Here is a 22,240-nt window from a genome sequence, read left to right as displayed (position 1 = left end):
ATCTCATAAAAGAAAACATAGGTTGGCGCATAATTCCATAAGATATACTAGCACTTGGCAACAGAAGTCCTTCCAAGCTTTGTTCCCCGCAAAAAGAAAAGGCCCACCGGATTCCACTTCTAAGGCTGCCCATAACTAATGGCCAGTACATAAAAGTTGTGCACTTGGAAAGACTTAAGGCCTGGATTGCTTGGCCCTGCAACTGGTGATGCGCCTAAAATCTTACGTTAGCCTATGGCGTTTTGATTGGTTTTGTTTCTCGGTTTCGACGATATTGGGTCGGATTTTCTCACTCATTATCCTAATAGACATACTTAGCTCAAGGTCGGATGTTCGGCCGGGCTTGCTTCGCTCTACCAGTCATATCTTTCTATGTATCGTCAATCCTTCCGCGAAATATCGGGGATCTTCCGATCACCAAAGGAATTGCGCAGATTCATTGCTGCAGACTGAGACATGGTGGAAACAATTTAATATCTCTCCTTGAGGATGAGGTCAATAATTAGAAGTTTAGAAGGAAGGGAAGGGGAAATGCAAGTCGACATTTGGATGTATGAGTCTTGCACCAATCGCAGGTTCAGGTCAAGCCCCACCACGGTCTTCTTGCCGTCGCCTCGTTTTCGTACTGATGGGAGTACAGGGACATGTTTGGGGTTGGGATTGAAGGTGGCTATAATATCTGTAATTGGACCACAGGAACAAAAGAAATGAATAAATCTATAGTTATTATTCGGTTTAAATAATTACGAGAATGAACGAGCATTTTGGGCAATGCAAAGAGAAATATATATATTGAGAGCCTACACACTCAAAGAGATAACTCCAATAAATGTACATTGAAGCAGTGGCTTTTGCTCTACACGGAAGAGAATGCAGCACACCAGAAATAACGCGAACATGAACAAGGCTTCCCAACCCGTGGGTCATAACCGGGTATACTGTGCAACGGAAAGCCCCTTTAGAATATCATTTTACCCTTGTTCTGCTTCAGGTTAACGTCGTAGTTCTTCCAGGCTAGGATGCAAGGAATAGTCAATGCTAAGATAGCAGTAGAGGCAATGCAGTTTAAGCGCTGGGCATAGCCCCATGTGTACGCGACAGCTTCACGGAGGGGGGTTCCCCAAGGATAAGTTGACTGCACAGTGATACCACCGAGGTAGATCTGGGTGGCATTGGCCTTCATATTGTCCGGCAATTGTGTCGTGAGGGTATCGACAAAGACATTGTTGTAGATAGCAGCGCCAACAGCCAGGCCAATCGCACCGCCGATGTTCGAGAACAGTCCGATGAGGGCCAGCATCATCGGAGTGCCCTCACGGCCACCTGCAGCCATAACAGCCATGTCTTCGCCAATGACGAGGGTACCGCCAGCGAAGGCAATGAAGATCTGACACATGACAACGTAGCCAATGCCATGGTCTGCGCCACGAAAGTAGATCATCAGCCCGGAACCGAGGATCATGAGCGGGGCTCCGAAGAACAGGCAGATATATTTGAAACGCGCAGTGGCCCATATGATGGCTCCGATGACGGGAGAAAAGAAGCAAGAGCCGACGTTATAAATCTGGATCATGTAATTTGCATGGACTGGGGAAATATCGTAGGAGATCAGGACGTAGTTGTAGAAGTACTGATCCCAGAGTTCAAAGCTGAAAAACAGCACGGCGGCCAGGATGCAGGCACCTAGAATGGTAGGCCGCTTGATCAACTCATAGCGGATAAAGTGAGTGCGTGCACCCCATTTCTCCCATGCCGCAAAGACACCGAGCATGAAGACTCCGAAGATGAGGAGAGCAATAAATTTTGCGCTTGCATACGTAGAGCGGCCATATTGCGCCAAGCTGAATGGTAGGAGGAACAACACCCAACCAGCCATCAGCAAGAAAGCACCAATAACTAGCAATGGAACGTCAGTGCCAACACTCGGAACTTTGTTGTGGGTATTCTTACCATCGAATTCATGGATATAGTGGATGATAGACTGTGCAGTAGTGCGACCACTAGGCTGTCGGCGGAAGATGCCATGCTTTTCTGCCTTCTTCTCGAAATACTTGAAAGCCATGGCGAGGGGCAAGAACACAAATGGCATCACGATGCAGAAGATGCCATAACCCCAGCGCCACCCGAAATTAGCATATATCGAGTTTGCTGCAATACTGCCTGTGAAGGCAGTACAGATAAACGGAGTCTGCATAAAGCCAAAAGCGAACGCTCGGTTCCTTAGACCCGAGGTATCGGCGACGAAAACATTCAAGATCAGGTATAGGCAGTAGTACCCGATCCAGTACAGCACATAGCCCGCCGCATATCCATTCGGACCGTCACATGCCGTGAGGACAATCATACCAAGAAGGTAAATGCTGGTCGAGACCACCAGGGCCTCAGCACGACCCCACAAGTTCAAGGTCTTACCAAGCGGCAGCTTAAGAACGCCGCCCACAATATTCGCGAGGATATAGGACGTTGAGACCTGTGGTGCGGTCTTAAACCCTCCTTGGATATAGTTGATAAGGAAGCCGCTGATATTCGAGTGAAATGCCAGCATGAATGTGCAAATCCAGATCCTGCAAGTTCAATCGTTGTCAGGAAAGGTTCCACCGCAAGAGCACCAGAGCGGATGGTCTGATATCTACTTACCATGCATATATTCCAATTAAAGCTGGCCAGCTCCATACGAGTGCGGCTGCTTCCGCCTTTTGCTGGCCCAACTGAGCACCCTCTGTGACACTATCGGGGTGTTGTGCCAATTCCTTCTCGTCGTCGAACGTGTCGCCCGTACGAGAGCCGTCCGATGAGGGCGGTGATTCGGGATCGTATTGCCATGATCTATCGCCGTTGGCACCGTTTGCCTCCAATTTCACATTTTTCGAGTTATATGATTCCTCCCCCAGTATAGCCCGATCGAAGTTTTTGCTGTCATCGCGATTCTCAGCGGCCGCCGGGAGACCCATCGCTGTATGTCCCCTTCGTCCGATCACAGGAAGCCCAATCCGGATGCACAATCCTCAATTGCTTCCGGGGAGGATATATGAGTATAGACAGAAATTGAGTATTAGGGGCAATGGGGGAGGGAAAGAAGAGACGAAAGATCTGCGATGATGGGGGAGATGCTGTTTGCTATAATCTAGAGAGACCGGTACCCGGGAGATTCCAGACGAGAAAGTTCCGAGTGGTCCAGAAAACTGTCTCCAATTTTTTTCTTTTTCTTTTTCCTTTCCCTCGCTCTTGACCGGAGGCTCCCGACCTCATGCGACGAGGATCAGATAATCTCGGAGTAAGCGGACTGCCAAGGTGGGTCATTCTGATAATTGACCCAATCAGGGGTTGCAGTGGCGGGCGATCACCCCTAGACGGGTAACATCCCTGATTAGCTAATACTGAACTCTGCCTATCTTGGATTAGCGTGTCCCTCCTCTAAAGTTTCTCGGGTTACAGTTCTTTCTCTTTTCAGGGCCACCTGCTTGATGCGGCAACCCGTTTGCGTCAACTACCCAAAGGGACATTATTTAATATTTGTTGTATGCCTCTCTCGCTCTTTTCTTTTTTCCCCTTACTACACTCGAACACAAAAGGCTATCCGCCATGTCTGTCCCTTGCGTATCCACGCGATGTACAGCGCGAGGCTGCCAGATAAGAAGCTTAAAATACAAGAGATCAGGATCTTTTCCAGCCCCCAATCTGTACCCAAAGAAAAAGGCAAATTAACTTTGTGCATGAATCATCTTGTTTACCTACGAGGTCATCATATCAGCTCAGTGGAACTTCGTCGCCCTCGGCTCCTCGGTGCGTGACGCAATTTGACTTTTACGTCCTCTTATCTGATTTTTTTTTATTTATCTGATCAATCAGATATGCACCACCGGAATTAATGACGCTGTTAACCTAAGCTTCCTGGGTGTTCCCTTGGCTTCCCCCAAGGCCAAGCCTCTCAAGGCAGGTTCTGCCTACGGGATGCTCGGACTAGCAATTGAGTGGTTCAACTCCTCGTGGGGCTGGATTGTATTTTCCCCAGCCGCTAGAGGCGCTTCGCAGTATGTACTGAGCTTTTCTGTGGGATTCCAACGCCCCTCTCACTCAGCCCTCCAATGAGCGCGTGCGACCGCACGAATCAGAGTAAAACTTTTGTATCCGCTGTGACGGAGAAAGCTCTTGAATGAGCCAACAATTATTTTAGTCTGCGCGAAATTAGATTAATCATTCAAATCAATCAATCAAATCAATCGCCATATTTCATCTAATCTGATCTTGATTTTGTCTAATCCACTAATTTCCCGAAATACACCCACTGATGATGCCCCTCATTGCGCATTATGTTGACATCCCTTGCCACTATGTGGAGCCTACCGCTACCACGATCCTATCCGAATTCCCGTTTACTCTACCTTGAATGGAGCCTGTAAGGATCCTGTCTATTAGTTTGTGCAATTTTCTACAGTCCCGCCTTTGTCTAGATGCGGCAAAGGCTTGTGTGAAACAAATTCAATTGTGCTCTATCCCCCTAATCCCACTAGAATATCTGGGTTTATTGGCAGCCATACCGAAGTGGATGATGCGAGCAAGTCCAACTTGTTCCCAATTAGATCTTCTTCGGCTTAATGTCCAACCAAAGCCTGGTGCGCAGGACCATATCTGTTACCGTGTGGCTTAGCAGCATCGATAATTCTGCGCATTTCTTGCTTTTCCTCCTCGGTCAATTCAATATCCCGAGAAGCCCAGTTCTCCTCCAGGCGGGCCGCCTTAGTTGTTCCCGGGATGGGGATCAGTCCTTGTGAGACAACCCAGGCGAGCGCGATTTGGCTAATCTTGCATCCCTTGCGGGTAGCTAGCTTCTTTATTTCCTCGACAATGGCCAGATTCTTGTAGAAGTTCTCGCCTTGGAATTTGGGAACTGTCGAAACGGATAGAGTTAGCGATTCTGTTCAGTCTATGATCACGATGCTTGTGGCTGGGTATATATATACCGTTTCGGCGGAAATCGCCAGGGGCGAAATCATCCGGGGACTTGTAATCGAAGTTATCGACGAGCCAACCGTGTCCTAGTGGACTGTATGCGACGTAAGCGATGCCCAGCTCCTTTGCTGTCTCGATCAAGCCGTCTGTCTCGTGGAGTGTCTCAAAGGCCGAGTATTCGGCTTGGACAGCATCAATCTTGGCAACTATTGACGGTTAGTAAAATATTCCCTGCCTGTCTGAAAAGAAACGGACTTGAGTTTGCCTTGCGTAATGTGGCGGCTGAACATTCGGAAAGTCCAATATACTTGGTCTTGCCTGCCCTGCGGATTTCATCAAGGGCAGGAATGGACTCAGTCAGGGGTGTGTCTATTGAAATTAGTAATTTGAGATTGGAAGATGATCACGTAGGTATTCCACTCACTGGGGTCAATCCGGTGCAGATAGTACAAATCAGGTGTAAAGCCAAGTCTCTCAATAGTTCCTTCGATGTACTCCTTGATATGCGAGGCGGAGTTGGTGACGGAGCCATTCCCTCCCATGACGTCGAACCCACACTTGGAGGCAACTATCAATGACAGCGGTTAGTTTTTGAAACAAATATCTTCTCAATGCGTGATGTCTTACTGAAAATCCTATCGCGGACGTTGTGCTTCCTGATGAAGTCACCCAAAAGCTTTTCGTTCACGCCGGCTTGGTAGACAACAGCAGTATCCCAGAATGTGCATCCCAATTCAATTGCCTTCAGCAAGACTGGTTCGGCTTGCTCGAGGCTCAAGTTGCTACCCAAACCGAAGCTCAAGCCCATGGCGCCGAATCCCGGCGTTGGGATCTGAATGTCACCGAAGGGGAGTGTCTTGACCATGTTGAGTAATTTGATGGGTAGTTCTTAGTTTCTGTTGCTTTCCAAGTGACAAGATGTGGCAGTGAGTTCAGATTTATATGATAATTTATCTACTCCCCGGAATTAAGCCTTCAAGTGGGTGGGTCGTCCTGGTTCCCTCGTGAGCCTTAACTCCGCTGGCTCCAATCAGGTTCTAAGGACTATTCTTTACCATTTCATATGTGAAATGTAAAATTAGATGGCATTTCAATCCAATCACAGCGAAAAACAGACAGAGGTACATATTTCTCCTGGTAATCATCAACAGTAACGGATGTACCAATGCCTAACTCCGAAACATTCTATAAGTGGGGTGTCATCAACCCCACTAAACACCGAAACCACAATGGCATCATGCCGTATGCTGGATGATGTTTGTTGAGTGTAGCAATACTTGCCGATATATGATACGGCAATTACAGATGCAAGGCACTGTCAGCCTTCTAAGGTGGTGAACTAGCAGTGGGGCTTGTCAGCAGGATGCATTAAGGCCGAGGCCTAAATAATAGACGATCAATACTATGCAGTCAATTGGCTACATAACCATATACTATCCTAGGCTTCTTTGATACATCAGAAAGTAAAAAAGAAACAGAACTTCGGAAAAGGGAAGTTTCTGTTATTAGGGGGAGTGGGAGTGTTCTCGATGAGGCAGTCGGGTCACAAACGGCAGGCGCGACCAACTTTGTATCCATTGGATCCGGTCAAGTGGACGTTACTTGGAGTCAAGGTTTGATAGATATTTACTTACCTTTTTCGAGCTAAACGTATATTTACAAAATGCCGAAAGCGCTCAATAAATCAGTATTGTTAGCATTGAACCAGTGGCATTATCTGTGTGTCACATAGAGATAGCCCTACCTTTAGAATAGAAAGCGACAGGATGTCGGACATTTCAAAATCACATTTGAGAATGCTTTCCTGTTGCACTATAGTTTAAAAAGAAACTCTTTGTTTATGTTGGAGTGAAGAATTGAGGAATTGTATACAACGAGAGGATCAAGGTGATGTTCACCAAGTCATACATACCAAACTACATGTAGGTAGTACTGTGTACTTTTCCTTTACAGTGACTGAATCTAGTGAAGTCTCAAATAAGAGGCTGTGCTTGATTTTGATTTAAACTCCCAAAACAGCTACAATTTAACTCCAGTCAGTACCTTAACATTCTGAAAGACCCTTCCTGGCTGTTCCTACAACGCAGAATTCTAACCCCGCACCGAAAGGTCTTCCTGACACTCAACACTAACACTATTTAGGTGCGACGTTACAACACGGTGATATGAGAAAACACCCCCTTGCAGGGGACTCGCTCCTTCTTCCCACCTTCTGCATCCATCGTATTCCTCACAGCCCAGATCCACAAGCCCGACGCGTCATTACGTGTGTGTCGACCCTCTCATTCCAGAGTGCCATGGCGATTTTGCAGAAGAATACACTATACAGCCTCCTACTTCTCCAATGTGTTCTGGGTACGGTAGCAACTCGGGATGACCTCCGCTACGTCAATCCCTTGATTGGGTCAACCAATGGCGGCAATGTCTTCGCAGGCGCAAGCCTTCCCTACGGCATAGCGAAACCCGTCGCTGACGTCGATGGCCAGAATACTGGAGGTTTCTCGACTGATGGGAGCAACGTCACCGGCTTCTCGCATATGCATGACAGTGGCACAGGCGGGAACCCGTCTATGGGAAATTTCCCCCTGTTCCCACAGTACTGCAAAGACAATATCGTGGATAATTGCAAATTCCCTAAAGCTGCTCGCGCGGTTCGCTACAAGAATGACTCCGTCGTCGCGCAGCCTGGCTATTTTGCCCTGACACTCGAGAATGGTATTAAGGCTGAGATGACTGCGGCTCGGCGCACGGCGTTGTACCGATTCACCTTCCCAGAGGGACGTACGGCGGATGGAGATGATCTCAATCCATTGATCTCAGTGGATCTAACTGACCTGTGGGATAGTCGACAGAATGCTTCCATTAGCCTTGACGCTGATAAAGGTCGAATCAAAGGCAACGGTACTTTCTTGCCGAGCTTCGGTGCTGGCTCTTACAAATCATATTTCTGTGCTGATTTTGGCGATGCTGAGGTCGATGACAGCGGAATATGGGTCAATGACCGGGCTGGATCAGTGCAGGAGCTGTTTGTCACTCGCGGCTTCAACAACTTCTACCTTCAAGCCGGAGGCTATATGACCGTTGATCGTCCGGACAATGGAATCGTCACTGTGAGGGTGGGCGTCAGCTTTGTTAGCTCGGATCAAGCTTGCAAAAATGCCGAAGTAGAAGTGCCTGAACCGGAAGATGCCTTTGATCATCTGCGCAAAAATGCAGAAGCTGCATGGAAGGAGAAGCTTAGTCCTATCAAGGTAACGCCGGGTGGTGCCAGCACAGACATGATCAGCGGTTTCTGGAGTGGTATCTACCGAACCATGTTATCACCTCAGGATCTGACTGGGGAAAATCCATTGTGGAAAAGCGATGAGCCATACTTTGATTCTTTCTACTGCCTGTGGGATGCTTTCCGGGCGCAGCATCCATTCCTTACAATTATCGACCCAAAAGCACAATCAAAGATGGTCCGTAGCTTGCTGGACACTTTCAAACACGAAGGATGGCTGCCCGATTGCCGCATGAGTCTCTGCAAAGGCTGGACGCAGGGAGGCTCCAATGCCGATATTGTTCTCGCAGATGCGTACGTGAAAAACCTGACTGGTATCGACTGGGAGCTTGCTTATAAAGCTATGGTCAACGATGCAGAGAATGAGCCACTAGAGTGGTCATATGAAGGGCGCGGTGGTCTGCAGAGCTGGAAACACCTCAACTACATCCCGTATCTGGACTTCGACTACATTGGCTTTGGAACCAATTCACGAAGTATCTCACGAACGCTGGAGTACGCATACAATGACTACGCCCTATCAGTTGTCGCCAAGGGCCTCGGCAAAAAGGATTACGCCACTTATTTATCTCGGTCTGACAACTGGAAAAACTTGTACAAAGAAGATCAGAAATCGCTGCTAGGGAATGGAACAGACACTGGCATTACTGGGTTCTTTCAGCCAAGATATATCAACGGAACTTGGGGGTATCAGGATCCTATTGCCTGCAGTGCTCTAGCGTCGTGGTGCTCTCTTACCTCGAACCCTTCAGAGACATTCGAGTCCAGCATCTGGGAGTACCTATTGTGCGTATATCTTTCTCCCGAATAACCCTCCAACTCTAATTCTATATAGTTTTGTCCCCCACGACATGGCAAAGTTGATCAAGATGGTCGGTGGGCCGAAGTCCTTCGTGTCCCGGTTAGACTATTTCCACACCTCTGGCTTGGCAGACATGGGCAATGAACCTGTCTTCTTGACGGTGTACGATTATCACTACGCGGGCCGCCCTGGTCTCTCCGCCAGCCGGGCTCACGCTTACATCCCATCTTCGTTCAACGCTACACACAACGGGCTACCTGGCAACGACGACTCGGGAGCCATGGGATCATTCCTGGCATGGAGCTTGATGGGCCTCTTCCCGAATCCCGGCCAGAACGTGTACTTGATTATTCCTCCGTTCTTTGAGGCCGTCGCAATCACTCACCCTGAAACTAATCAAACTGCTACCATTCGGAATGTTAACTTCGACAAAACCTACAAGAAGATCTATATCCAGAGCGCTAAGCTCAACGGGAAGCCCTACACCAAGAGCTGGATTGGACACGAGTTCTTTACTCAAGGTTTGACGCTGGAGTTGACACTTGGAGACAAGGAGAGCGACTGGGGTACACGCAAGGAGGACTTACCTCCGAGTCTGAGCGACTCGGTTGCTGCAGTTGGAAATCACGATGGGATGTAGACAAGTTTGGACTTCAACGCAATAATGTACTAGCTATATATGTCAATCCCAATAACTAAGAATGCTTTGTGTTGGTCTGGCAACCCTTCTATACATCCAGGCTGCACCCTGCCACATCAGAAGTGAACCCCCGGGACACATCCGATGTGGGTCTAAATGGACCGAGTCTACAAAGTATGATTCGGAGACGAGATTATAGTAAGAAGATCATCTGGCAGGGATATAGATTCTCTAAATCGTGTGTTGTCCCACACTGATCAATCGTATGATATAGTCTAAGACTCTATTCGTGGCCCCGCACTATGGGAGGCCCGGCGAAATCCATGACTAAGCTGGAGTGTGCCCCGGCCCCAGCCCAAGTAGGCAATACGTAGAATCAATCCCCTTTGTAGAAATCTCCCTTTAGCAATCATTTCTCGAATCCTCAGCTGAAATAGTCTACCTCGTATTCCGCGCGGGAATATTCCCTGCTCACAAGTCCCAGGTGCTCCCCCGACCGGACCCTTGGCGACATTACTTTTCCCCATTCACCACCACCCGCCCAGAACATGGCAAGCCGACAAATCACACGGCGCATTATCACCAGCGCATCGATCGCACTATGCCTCATATTCTTCCTCTTTATTCGACCACAGGGGCCACCGAGCCCCGCCGTTCGCGCTCCCGGCCATATCGACCACTCGGCACCGGCATCCGCGCCGGGGATAACCATCCAAGATAGCACGTTGAAGGGCGACGTGGTGATGCCGAAACTAGGCAACGAGACGGTCAAGTAAGACGCTCTTGGGGGGGACACAGTGGGAAATACACGATCGTGGTAGGACAAATTGCTGATTACGGTATTTGTGGCTTTTGCAGGGCTGAATTAGGTCGTGCGACTTGGAAGTACTTCCATACCGTCATGGCGCGGTTCCCCGAGACACCCACAGAAGATCAGAAGGAGGCGCTGCGCTCTTATATCTACCTATTCGCTCGGTTATATCCTTGGTAATGAGATTCTCCTTCCCAAGTGCTCCACCGTTCTGGTGCGAGGTCCTGTGCTAGATTGGAGACTAACGGTTGATGACATCAGTGGAGAATGTGCTGAGCATTTTATGCAACATTTGAGCAAGTATCCGCCTCAGGTTTCGTCGCGAAATGCGGCTTCTGGCTGGGCTTGTTTCGTTCATAATGAGGTTAATGCCATGCTTGGTAAGCCTGAGTTTGACTGCACCAATCTAGGGGAATTCTATGATTGCGGCTGTAGTGGGGATGAGGAGGAGGGTAAGGGCAAGGAGGGGACGGCTTCTTCTCGGTCTGATGCTGGCAAGGTGGTGGCTACGGGGCAACATGATGGCCCTGCTGTGGAGATATCGAAGGAAGAGTTAGTGACTTCCCGTTGTGGCGCATGGATTATGGTTGCTAATATGCGATTTAGGACGACCCGCGGTTGAGGGGGATGAATCTTCGACTATACTTCTGACTCTATGGACCTCATTCTGTCTGGTTTGTACCCGGCGAATGAATGCTTTCTAGACACCTTGTTGGCGCATATTTATGGAGCTGGTCTCCCTTGTACAATAATAAATTGTCAGTTGACTATATCAATATCAATCAATATACCCTTGTTGTGTTCTGCATGTGGCCTTTGGTACACAGAGGGGTCCATCTCAAGGTCCATCTCAAGGTCCCTTGCCTCTGATAGTTACTCTCATTGTACTGATATAGTAGATACCCTTGAGTACATCTTGGTTTCTAGCTCTCTCCCAGAGACGGCATATGCTCAATAGCATTTCCTCGTGTTAGAGAACACAGATACTTTAAGAGTTTGCCCTATTCCTAAAAGCAAAATGTGAATGATAACAAGCTACAACATGATCAACAACTAACTAACTACGTAGTTAGTAGGTGTACAAGTCCCGCCTCTAGATTGTCGATCGCTAAAGTGCATGACCCTAGCATTCTACGAGCAAAGATCATCCTATCTGGTGATCAAGTGTGGAAGATGGCACGCATGACCAAAGAGGCCTGACCAGTATATGCTTGAGCGGCAAAGCAGACAAAAAGGCGCATTCTGTCGTACCAGGCTCTATTGTCTTATCAGAAAGCTCCGATTAAACTTTGTGTTGTTCGAGCAACAGCGATGATGTTGTCAGGTTGCACGCTCGTGATACCAACCCTCCATCAGATCAACTAGTTTTCATGTGGCATGACGGAACCCTCAAAAGGCGATATATATCACGGATCTTAGTTTAGATGAAGGGATAGCCGGGCAGGAGTGTTTGAGTTTGGGCCAAGATTAGCAGTAAGGCCGTCAATACATAGGTATGATATGTTTGAGGGGGCCAGTTAGCCAGTCTGACTGCTTTCTCGGATCCTCCCGTCTGCCCGTTCAACTAGGAAGAAGCGACAAATGAAAGCATGGGGTCTCCTGACAGGCCTGCTACCCATGTCCGCGTGGAATCTGTGTCCTTTTACCCTGAAACAAGTACCGAGTCGAGGGATGATAAATCAGGGGTTTCTTGCTTGCTGTTGTTTTCAATATTTTATATGATTGAATGTTCCCCAAAGTAGTTGGGAAGAGTACAGTTTCAGCTCCCTCGACGCGCCCAGTCCATCCATATTACCCGAAATAGCCTAGTGTGGCTCCCAATTCAGACTAGCGTGGTCCTGCGCGCCAAATTTCGACGCGAAAAGAAAAAAAAAAAAAAAAAGCAGAAAAGCCGAGATATCGAATTTCGTATCAAAGCAAATCCCCCGCTTGGACGATTTCGATTGGCATACTTTCTCAAGGGATACAACACCCCCTCTTGAAAAACCCTCTTCAAAACACTTGTTCACCCTTTGATAAGGGTAATCTTTAGTGTCAACAATGGTCTCCTTCTCTTGCGAGGTAAGTCCTATCTGCTGTCTGAGGTCTATGTCTTGCGCTTGAATCGCTGCTAATAGTCATCCTAGGCATGTGGTGATGTTCTCACCAAGAAAAAGCTCGATCCTCATCGCGGCCAATGTCGCGGCGCCTCCTTCACCTGTATCGATTGCATGGTGCATTTCTATGGAATGGAGTATAGAGCTCATACGGTACGTCGGACCCGCGTCGCATTGTCGCATACTAGTCGTGGACCTACTTTACTAGAGTCCCAACCTTAGATCACTAAGGGAGACATCCGCTAACAAGCCTGGCCACTACAGTCATGCATGACCGAGGCGCAAAAGTATCAGGGTGCTCTGTATCAAGAGAAGCCCCAGAAAGGAAAGAAAGGTCAAAACAACAAGCAGAATCCGAACCAAACCCCCAACGGCCGCCACCAGCAAGGCCGTGTGCAGGACGCTCCTCCTCCCCCTGCCCCCACACCTCCGCCTGTCGGTGAGGTGAGAACTCCTGCTCCTGCCCCAGCCAACGACAAGCCTGTCAATGTGTTCGACTATCTCGTCGCCGAAGAGACCCCGAACACATCCAAGGTCGCTCTTGTCGAGCCGCCCAAGGAACAGATGAAGATGAACCCAAATGCCAAATCAGTTTTCGAGCCCAGCGAGTCCCTCACTCGTGTCGAAACCAACCCCAACACTGATGACGAGGGTAAAAATTACGATATCGCATACCAGGAGAATGGATTTTCATACGGCGCCGGCCACATCCCGCACTCTGCCTCGCCCCCGAACGCGTCGACAACAGAGTTCGTCACACCTGCACCTAAGAAAAAGAAGGACCGCAAGACCCCGGGCACCGTCAGCGAGAAGAAGCGCAAGCGCGGCCAAGCAGAGGTGCTCAGCACCCCAGGCGAAGCAGTCGATACCCCAATGATGGATGCCCCCTCCAGCATCATCAACAACGCCGGCACACCCATGCTGAACCACTCCGGTCTGACCGGCGGCCTGAACCGGATGATGCGCTCTGCATCCCCCGACGGCGACGACAGCCCAGAAACCAGCCGCCGCGCCTACCAAGACACCTCGTCCCCAATCAAACGCAGCCGCCGCAACGGGAAAGAAGCCAACGGCAACGGCGATCCAGGTCTCGGCATCTCAATGAAGAACCGTGCCGGCCGCCTCGTCTCCTCTATGTTCGGCGGCTCCGCCGTCTCCAGCACCAACGGCTCAGAGCCCGGTTCGAAGGCTGTTCTCCACGCCCGCCGCGGCAGCTCCTCCAGCGGCGACGGCCAGCTCGAAGTCCGCAAGAGCAAAAAGTCAAACTGCTCGAAGTCCAAGCGCAAGAGCTCAAACCCCATGGACGGCGACAGGCCTTCCCGCCGTCTTAAGCAAATCGACGAGCGTCACGGTTCCGTCGACTCCTCCCACGGCCACCAGGTCACTGTCTACAAACAGTCGCGGCCGCCGGCGCGCACGGACGAGGATCTTCAGCGAGAGCTGGGTCATCACTTCCTCTCGCTGGTCACCAGCCATAGCGAGCGCGGCTGCTCCATCAACAAGGCGCTCAAGCGCTTCCACCGTGATCTCTCGGATGAGTATGATGCCGATCGTGGCCGTGATAATGGGCGTAGCCGGGCGGACCGAGAACGCAGGGTTGATGATGAGAAGGATCTTTTCCGTGCGTTGAGGCTGAGACGCAATGATCGTGGTGAGATCGTTGTGTTCATGTAGAGCATGGACTCGGTGTGTATGATTTCAACCAAACGATGGGATGGCAGTGTCTTGTTTGGTTCTTTGTTACGAGGTGAATGGGCTGGTCTTTTGCATAGCGCCATGTTTCTTTTGATGCGCCGGATTCGATACATTTTTGTCTATATTAATTCAGGATTGGGACTAAATTGCACTGATAATGTGTTTTGGATGTCTTTTCCTATGTTCTTCCTTTGTAACGCGTATGGAATTGAAGAAAATTACCTTGTTTCATTCAAGATCGAGCATATTTCCCCCAAGTTCCATTGTGCTTTGAATATGCTGCAAGATGGTGTTTTAGATATACGCCTCCTGCATTGGGTCTTTGTTTAATGTCTTGGCATAAAGTGGAGTCAAATACCCGTGGACCCTCACTTTGTGATTATATGTATTAACCAAAACCAATGGATTGTACCAGTTCCTGCTATCTCTCAGTGATACGAGCATGGCTACGAGCATGGCTCTCGAATTCATAGATCGCCTGATCCACATTACCTGAGCACAATGAGTCATGTCGTGTAATTCCTTCAGGGCTGACTCACAAGCCGATTGCCACTATATCACCGCCTGCTGCACCGCCCAATTCTGCCATGCGAGCTTTTATCGCCTTCTAGATAATTCATTGTGCCACCAAATTTCTCTCCTCGGTCGATAAGCGGGCTCTTGCCTTTGGTTTTTCTGTCCTTGCATTATTTAGTGTCTAGCTTGCACTCATTTCACTTTGGCATACCTTTTCAGTCTACATAGACCAACACACTCGGTCAACCGCCAGTTACTCTCATACTCTCTTCAAAATAAGCGCCAGTGAGAAAATCCACCAGAAGCATATGAGTACGCCAGGAGTCTCTAGTCAGACCTCTGTCACATTCTCAGCCATGGCAACACCACAGCCAGAGACTTCAATTCCAGCCGGGCCACGACCCCCACGTTCTTCCAGACCATCTAGACGCAGAGGGCGGGGTTCTGCGAAGCGAGATGGTCAACAACAAATGCCTGCGGGCGAGGCCCAAAATCAGGTTGCACCGCAAGCACAGCCTACACAGACTCAACCACAGCCGAATACAGCACCCCAATCTAGTCAACAGGATGCATCGTCCAGCTCGCGGAGAGGGGGAATAGAGAAGGAAGAGGCCGGAGACAAAGGAATCCTCCCCGGCAGGGACAGAATCAGATTACAGGGTCTGAAACCCAAGAGGCACGACCACAGGCGCGAACCCGTGGAATGAGAGCGCGTGGCTTCGAAGCCCAGTTGACAAGACCAGACCAGGCCGAAAATGCCACTTTGGACAGTGCGGGGCATTTACATGACCACTCATTGCGAGCCGATGTGCCGGATTTTGTACCGGGCATGCCGTCATCCCAACAACGACAACCTGCTGAATCAACACAATCTTCAAAAGGGAAGGGGAAAGCAAGACAGCCTAGGGCACCGCCACCTCCGAAAGTCACGGCGAAGTCCACAGCCGATGACCTAGCCACCCGCATTCACGAAGATATTTCGCATAACCTATACGAATGCCCTATTTGCTGCAGCGAGCTGGGTCGTAGATCCAAGGTTTGGTCTTGTGAGCTATGCTGGACTGTATTCCATCTGAGCTGTGTCAAGAAATGGTCCACGAATGAAGGTGCAGCCGCACAGAGGGCTTCTGCTGAAGAAGATGGACAGGAAAGTTCTATCCCTCGTGCTTGGCGTTGCCCAGGTTGTAACCTTTCTCAACAAAACTTCCCCACGAGCTACTCTTGCTGGTGTGAGAAAGAAGTCGATCCTAGACCGCTTCCTGGTTTGCCTCCGCACTCGTGTGGTCAGACCTGTTCACGACCTCGCAAAAATTGTCCCCATCCTTGTGATACGACCTGTCATGCTGGTCCGTGTACGCCTTGTACTGCTATGGGCCCGATCCAAGATTGTTTCTGTGGCCTTAATTCGTCGCAGAAGCGTTGTCAGGATACCGATTATGAGAATGGATGGAGCTGTGGCGAAATCTGTGGTGAGTTACTGCCATGCGGAGAACATACTTGCCCGCTTCCATGTCATGAGGGATTGTGTGGTGGCTGCGAGGTTAGCATTGACGCCCGTTGCTATTGTGGAAAACTACAAACGGAGATGCTGTGCAAATCCAAGGACGATGAGGAGGATAGTCGAATCATCCGCGATGATGGCTCGGAAGATGAGTGGACCGGCTGTTTCGGTTGTGGAGAGACTTGTGACCGTCCATTTGATTGTGGGAAACATTCATGCCAGAAGAACTGTCATCCGCAAGATCCCCATCCTGCTCACTGTCCACAGTCACCAGACGTCATTGTCGACTGCGCCTGTGGCAAGACACCGTTGCCAGAGATCCCGGGATACACACCTCGTACCTCCTGCGAAGACCCTATCTTGAATTGTTCCAAGCCTTGCGGGAAGACACTGCCATGTGGCCATCCTTGCGAGAAGCTCTGTCATGTTGGATCTTGTGGCGCTTGTTTGCGCAATGTTCACATCAAGTGCAACTGCGGTCGTACTAATAACCTCACAATCTGTCACCAAGGCCAGAATGAGCCTCCCCAGTGCCCACGCACATGCAAGGCGACTCTTCACTGTGGTCGACACACATGCACTGAAAGGTGTTGTCCGGGAGAGCAAAGGGCCAACGAGCGCCAGGCTGCACGTCGTAAACTCAGGCCTCATCTCCGCCCTGCTGACGAGGACATCGAGGCAGAACATATTTGCACTCGCATATGTGGCCGGATGCTGAAATGCGGAAGGCACACATGTCCGGAGCTTTGCCACAAGGGTGCTTGCAATACCTGCCGGGAGGCAATATTTGAAGAGATTGCGTGTAATTGCGGAAGATCTGTTCTGTATCCCCCCGCAGCCGTGTGGTGCAAAGCCACCCGCTTGCAACTTCCCCTGTGAGCGTCCAAAGCGATGTGGTCACCCTCAAGCCTCACATACCTGCCACACGGACGAGGAGAGCTGTCCGAAATGTCCATTCTTGACCGAGAAGGCGTGTCTGTGCGGAAAGAAGGTGTTGAAAAACGTGCCCTGCTGGCTGGCAGATGCGCGCTGCGGTCAAGTATGCGGGCAGCTGCTCAAGTGTGGCTCTCATTACTGCCGGAAGGACTGTCATCGTCCGGAGGATTGCGAAGACGCAACTAAGCCTTGCAGCCAGCCCTGTGGAAAGAACAAGACGATGTGCGGTCATCCTTGCACAGAGCAATGCCACGCGCCGTACGCGTGTCCTGAAAAGACACCATGTTCGTCCAAGATCGCAGTGACCTGTAGCTGTGGCCGACTGCGACAAGAAAGACGCTGCAACGCCGCCAAGGCCGTGACCTCCAAGGGCCAAGTGCAGTCGCCCCAGCGCCACCCAGAATTGACCCCGTTGACCTGCGACGACGAATGCACGCGTCTGGAGCGGAACCGCTCTCTGGCGGGCGCTCTCGGCATCGATATCAACCAGACAACCACGCTTCAAACCATCACAGCAGAGAACCTCCCATACTCGGAAGAGACTCTGAACCAATATGTCCAGCTCGCATGCTCGGTCCCTCTATCAACCCTCCAAACCTACGAATCCAATCTCCATGCCCTAGCAGCAGCAGACAAATCCACTCGCTCATTCCGCTTCCAACCGGCGAAATCCACTCTCCGCGCATTCGCGCACTCCCTCGCCGCAGACTGGGGCTTCGTAACAGAAAGCCATGACCCAGAACCTCACCGCCACGTTTTCGTCTTGAAACCGGTTGTCTGGACGCCTCCCCTCTTCGGCATGGGCAGCGGCTCGACCATCGGTATTGGAGGGATGAGCGTACGTGAGTGTGTCAAGCTCCGCGAGCGCGAGCGCAGCAAAGAACAAGAAGCGCGTCGTGTCGCTGCCCTCGAAGCTAAGGCCACCCGTGAGGCCGCTAAAGTACAGGCTAGTACTGGAGATGGTGGATGGGCTCAAGTTGCTTCGAAGAGTAAGGGTGGTAGCGGTGCTAGTTCGAGGACTGGAACTCCGGTTCCGAACTCGTGGGTGAGCAAGTCTATCTATGCTGCTCTTGACGGTGATGGGGCGAAGAAGGAGCGTTTGGTTCTAAGATCTGGTGTTGGAGTCGGCAAGTCTTTGCGTGCGAAAACACCTGCGCCTGAGGTTGTTGATGATTGGGAAGAGGCCGAGGAGAAGGAGGAGAAACAGGAAGCGGGAGAACAAAGCCAGGACCAGGGTCAGGAAATATCTGTCCGTGAGGACCCTGAGAGAAAGCCCGAACTTGCTCCTGAGGCCGAGACTCCTGCGGACGATCACCCCACTCAGGCTGAAGCAACTCAGGCTGAAGCATCTGTTACAGATGATGCACCGGTCTAAACCTTTGGACAAGATTTGATGATTGATGACCTGAGAAACAACATAAAAGATGTTTCAACACCATTCGACATGTCTCATTCTTTGCGAAGACTTGCATTAACCTCGGAGTTTGGAGTTTAGTTACACGATCCGATATCGCATGTCGAAATCGTCACACGTATCATCCATCTTGTTTCATCCATCTTGTTTTGGCATAACTTGTGAGCAAAAAAGGTTCAAAAATAAAAACGATAAACTAGCTAGAAAACTCCAAAACCACCGTCCGAAAAAAGGCCAAATTATCAATACGCAGATCCAAGATACCCAAAGACGTAGGCCATTAGCCTCCATATATCTCAGCTACACTCAAAACTCGAAAGCCAGACCCCTACTTCTTCACCGGCACGACCTTAACAAACTGCAGACACCCCTCCTTCGTCGCCCGATACGGACCATGCTCCATTCCAGGTTCCCGGTATGCATAAGCACCAATACCCCACGAGTGTCCAAGCGAAAGATCCTCCAGCCCGCCGCGCAGTGTGCAGACCTCTTCGGTGTAGGTATGTGTTATTGGATCTGTCTGCGCAGAGACAGTATTTGGTTCCCACCACTGCAACACAGCTTTGTGTTCTCCGTCGCCGTTTAGCAGGAACTCCCATACCCCCGGTGCTATGGAGTACCAGGGCAGTGCGGATGGAGAGTCTTTGGGTGTACCCACTGGTGGATGGGCTGGTGGGGTAGAGAATTCTTTTTGATGGATTGGCATTTTCGTTGGGGTTTTTCTTAGTTTCCTTTTTATGAGATGGGGGAGATGGGGGAGATGGGGATGTAGGAAGATGGATTATATTGGGAGATGAGGGGGTTGTTTCTGAGTGAGCTGGATTCAGAGGAACGGTGCCTTTAAGGTTATACTTCAGAGCCCAGTCCACATGGGCAACCATGGTTGGGTAGTAAATGATGACTAATATATACTAGTGGGATCCACTTGATATCAATATGGATGTTTGGAGATGCGGAATATTAGACGAGAGTTTTGCAAATGAGTAGCTGGTATTTATGTTGTCTATTGAAAATAGATTAAGCTGGTTTGTAAAAAGTATGTCTGCATGCACAGGCCAGGGCCCATACTGTGGAGAAACAGAAGTGGTATATTGGAGCTAATCGAGGTACGGATGTACGTACGATGATACTATGTTGATGGTGTTTGTTTTTGCCTTTTGGAGTCTCCATTTCAAGTCAATCCAGTTGTGCTGGAAATTGAAAAATTGAAGAGGTAGTCTTGTGGCTACAATCCCCAGATGAAGGGATCGAAAGATATAGCTTGCAGAGCTCAATACGGAGATTATGGAGTGAAATCAGTGAGATCATCCTAGAAAGCTATATTTAGTTGTATAATACTATTTATTGTCTTGGGTGGTCCTTTAGTCCATGTGGTAGGCACCTACTGTGAATGAAATCCAAAGGGTTCAAAAGAAAAAAAGTATGAATCCTCTGATGCTACGTTGAACGTACGCATGGTCTCGCCGGTCCAGCCCTATATGGCAGGCTGCTCACCCCGCCCTAAGCTCGCAGAAAGCATAGCAGCTAACGGTTGGTCTACCCAATGAGGATTCAGAAATATTTACTCCCCAGTGAAATATAAGGGACCCATATGTCCGAATTAGGTAACATTTATGCCTTATTGCCTTAATTCCCTGGCTTGAAATAATATGCTTATGTCAGTAATTATGTCATCTGATAGTCCGGCCCGGTATTTCTCTTATCTGGAGATTCGGATATTCATTTTATTTACTCTACATACTCAAAATGCCATCATTCCGACTGCAGGGATTCCAATCGGTGATCCGCGGCAACTCCCACCTGCTGCGTCATCAGCAGCGCCGGTGGGCTCAGGTCCACGACGTCCGCTTCCTCGCCTCACACCACGATCCCAAGTATGTCTTGGACAAGTATCGGTCCAAGCTGGACCAGAAGGCCAAGGAGTGAGCAAACCTTCCTCGACAATTATTCCTACTTCAATACTAACTATTTTACCCAGGGAGGGACATGAGTCAGTCGAGTCCTTGAAGGAAGCCTACGACGAAAAAATCCAAGACCTCCGCCGGAAAGCATCCACCGTAGCTACCCCAGAGCCCGGCACTCCTACATCCACCACCGCCGTCCCAGGCACACCACCAGCATTCCAAGCACCCCCTCTTCCACAGGAATCGCGCACTACCAAAGCCGCACGCGCCATCTCCAGCGACTCCAGCCCCGTCAAGCCCCTCAGCAGCTACCTGGACGTCGAGAAGATCCGCGAGCTCCCAGCCAAGGAGATCGAAGCGCTGTGGCGTCTCCGCTTCGCGGAGAACTCGCACGCTATCACCGCCGCCATCCCCCTCGACACATACAAACGCATTATGCAGGCCGCACGCGAGAACCCGCAGTTCATCCTGCCCCTCCCGCGTCCGCAGACCCCCGAAGAGGCAGAGCAGGCGCCCGAGGGAGCTGGCACCGTTGCCGACATTCACTTCCTCCAGTGGGCTTTCCACCCGCCTGCTGAGGGGTCCACTCTGTCGCCTTCTAATAACCACACCTCCACTGTGATCTTCACAAACCTGGGTGTTTATAAGATGCACGGCGCTTTTGCTCAGCCTCATACTACTATTACTCACCACCTTGATCTGGCGGATGAGAAGGGTTTGGTCCTTATGCATGGTCAGATTATTCCTGACGGCGGTGTTTCAGCACCCGAGGCCACTTGGCTTGTTAGCTGTGTGCAGCGCTTCTATGACTTTGAGGGACAGGCTTCTGGTCGGAAGAGTGAGCTTGTTCGCATGTTCACTCGGGGTGATGTTGAGAACTTCAAGGTTGAGGAATTGGTCGATGAGGCCGAGAAACTTCAGTAGTTTGATTCTGTTGTACTCAATCTTGTGGCTTGTATTATATGTATCACCACATTCCATTCTGCGTGATGGCTTTATAGATCTTTGGGACTTGGGCTCTTGTGGTTTCAATAATAGGCACGGATGTCTCCAGAGAATTGGCTATTGCGCATGGAACAGATGTAACAAATGAAAAAAGAAGGGATTGATTTCCAACACGTTGGTATTCTGATATATAAACAAGTGGCACAAACGTTGTGGGTTTTCATGCATTATCAAGTCCTTATTTATGAATTTGTACAAACAAAAATGAAATGTAGAGATAGTTAGTGTATATATCGTGCTCCAACACGTGAAACTTATTCTCCTTTGAATTATAGTTTATACCCCAATCGAATAAAATCACCCTCGATATCAGCTCCCATCAGGATCGGCTGAACATAGCCCGATATCAATTGCTAGCTTGTGTAGGTCTTTCCCGAAACAGTAGTCTAGATTGAGTAGGGTCTATTCCTTACGTACGCGGTCTATTACCCATGCGTAGATTGGGGAGAGGCTGATGCTGAAGGTTAAGAAACGGAATAGTCCGATACAGGGGGTATGGATGGCTCTCGGGACTTCGATATTAGCGATGCCTTTGTACATCTGCCATGCTTTGTCGCGGATTTTGTATATATGGTCTTTGACCTCGTCTTCGGATTTCAAGCATATATATTGTAGGGAAAGCTCCACGGTTGGTACAGAGAGCTGTTCTAGGGTAGGTTGATACCATTCAACTGTTTTGCATGCTAG

At 49.7% G+C, this 22,240-nt stretch overlaps 10 protein-coding genes across 10 annotated transcripts; 5 read left to right on the top strand and 5 right to left on the bottom strand.

Moving 5' to 3' along the window:
• Positions 1-958: 958 nt before the first annotated feature.
• sit2 (putative siderochrome-iron transporter) lies at positions 959-2,951 on the bottom strand (the record flags this gene model as incomplete). Its single annotated transcript, XM_057219728.1, has 2 exons — positions 959-2,564; positions 2,638-2,951. 2 exons carry the CDS (start codon positions 2,949-2,951, stop codon positions 959-961), a joined length of 1,920 nt encoding a protein of 639 aa, XP_057073819.1.
• A 54-nt stretch (positions 2,952-3,005) lies between these two features.
• On the bottom strand, positions 3,006-3,503 carry N7516_007007 (uncharacterized protein; the record flags this gene model as incomplete). The annotated part of the gene is made up of 2 exons (XM_057219727.1): positions 3,006-3,182; positions 3,492-3,503. 2 exons carry the CDS (start codon positions 3,501-3,503, stop codon positions 3,006-3,008), a joined length of 189 nt encoding a protein of 62 aa, XP_057073818.1.
• A 1,089-nt stretch (positions 3,504-4,592) lies between these two features.
• On the bottom strand, positions 4,593-5,815 carry N7516_007006 (uncharacterized protein; the record flags this gene model as incomplete). The annotated part of the gene is made up of 5 exons (XM_057219726.1): positions 4,593-4,888; positions 4,962-5,156; positions 5,206-5,319; positions 5,375-5,518; positions 5,578-5,815. The coding sequence occupies 5 exons, from the start codon at positions 5,813-5,815 to the stop codon at positions 4,593-4,595; spliced, it is 987 nt and encodes a 328-aa protein (XP_057073817.1).
• Positions 5,816-7,247: 1,432 nt separating this feature from the next.
• On the top strand, positions 7,248-9,675 carry N7516_007005 (GH92 family glycosyl hydrolase; the record flags this gene model as incomplete). The annotated part of the gene is made up of 2 exons (XM_057219725.1): positions 7,248-9,019; positions 9,069-9,675. The coding sequence occupies 2 exons, from the start codon at positions 7,248-7,250 to the stop codon at positions 9,673-9,675; spliced, it is 2,379 nt and encodes a 792-aa protein (XP_057073816.1).
• Positions 9,676-10,223: 548 nt separating this feature from the next.
• Positions 10,224-11,108, top strand: N7516_007004 (flavin-linked sulfhydryl oxidase ERV2; the record flags this gene model as incomplete). Its single annotated transcript, XM_057219724.1, has 4 exons — positions 10,224-10,447; positions 10,534-10,662; positions 10,748-11,038; positions 11,093-11,108. The coding sequence occupies 4 exons, from the start codon at positions 10,224-10,226 to the stop codon at positions 11,106-11,108; spliced, it is 660 nt and encodes a 219-aa protein (XP_057073815.1).
• A 1,418-nt stretch (positions 11,109-12,526) lies between these two features.
• N7516_007003 (LYAR-type C2HC zinc finger protein) lies at positions 12,527-14,256 on the top strand (the record flags this gene model as incomplete). Its single annotated transcript, XM_057219723.1, has 3 exons — positions 12,527-12,547; positions 12,613-12,735; positions 12,847-14,256. 3 exons carry the CDS (start codon positions 12,527-12,529, stop codon positions 14,254-14,256), a joined length of 1,554 nt encoding a protein of 517 aa, XP_057073814.1.
• Positions 14,257-15,441: 1,185 nt separating this feature from the next.
• On the bottom strand, positions 15,442-15,759 carry N7516_007002 (uncharacterized protein; the record flags this gene model as incomplete). Its single annotated transcript, XM_057219722.1, has 1 exon — positions 15,442-15,759. The coding sequence occupies one exon, from the start codon at positions 15,757-15,759 to the stop codon at positions 15,442-15,444; it is 318 nt and encodes a 105-aa protein (XP_057073813.1).
• Positions 15,760-17,450: 1,691 nt separating this feature from the next.
• On the top strand, positions 17,451-18,605 carry N7516_007001 (putative NF-X1 finger transcription factor; the record flags this gene model as incomplete). The annotated part of the gene is made up of 1 exon (XM_057219721.1): positions 17,451-18,605. One exon carries the CDS (start codon positions 17,451-17,453, stop codon positions 18,603-18,605), a length of 1,155 nt encoding a protein of 384 aa, XP_057073812.1.
• Positions 18,606-18,972: 367 nt separating this feature from the next.
• On the bottom strand, positions 18,973-19,350 carry N7516_007000 (uncharacterized protein; the record flags this gene model as incomplete). The annotated part of the gene is made up of 1 exon (XM_057219720.1): positions 18,973-19,350. One exon carries the CDS (start codon positions 19,348-19,350, stop codon positions 18,973-18,975), a length of 378 nt encoding a protein of 125 aa, XP_057073811.1.
• Positions 19,351-20,390: 1,040 nt separating this feature from the next.
• On the top strand, positions 20,391-21,472 carry N7516_006999 (ATP11 family protein; the record flags this gene model as incomplete). Its single annotated transcript, XM_057219719.1, has 2 exons — positions 20,391-20,566; positions 20,623-21,472. The coding sequence occupies 2 exons, from the start codon at positions 20,391-20,393 to the stop codon at positions 21,470-21,472; spliced, it is 1,026 nt and encodes a 341-aa protein (XP_057073810.1).
• Positions 21,473-22,240: the final 768 nt, after the last annotated feature.

Source organism: Penicillium verrucosum, assembly GCF_028828655.1.
Source record: "Penicillium verrucosum strain IBT 35672 chromosome Unknown utg000002l_segment0_segment0, whole genome shotgun sequence".
NCBI classification, from domain to species: Eukaryota; Fungi; Ascomycota; class Eurotiomycetes; order Eurotiales; family Aspergillaceae; genus Penicillium; species Penicillium verrucosum.
The sequence above is the reverse complement of the archived record's forward strand: the minus strand, read 5'-3'. Positions and strand labels throughout refer to the sequence as shown.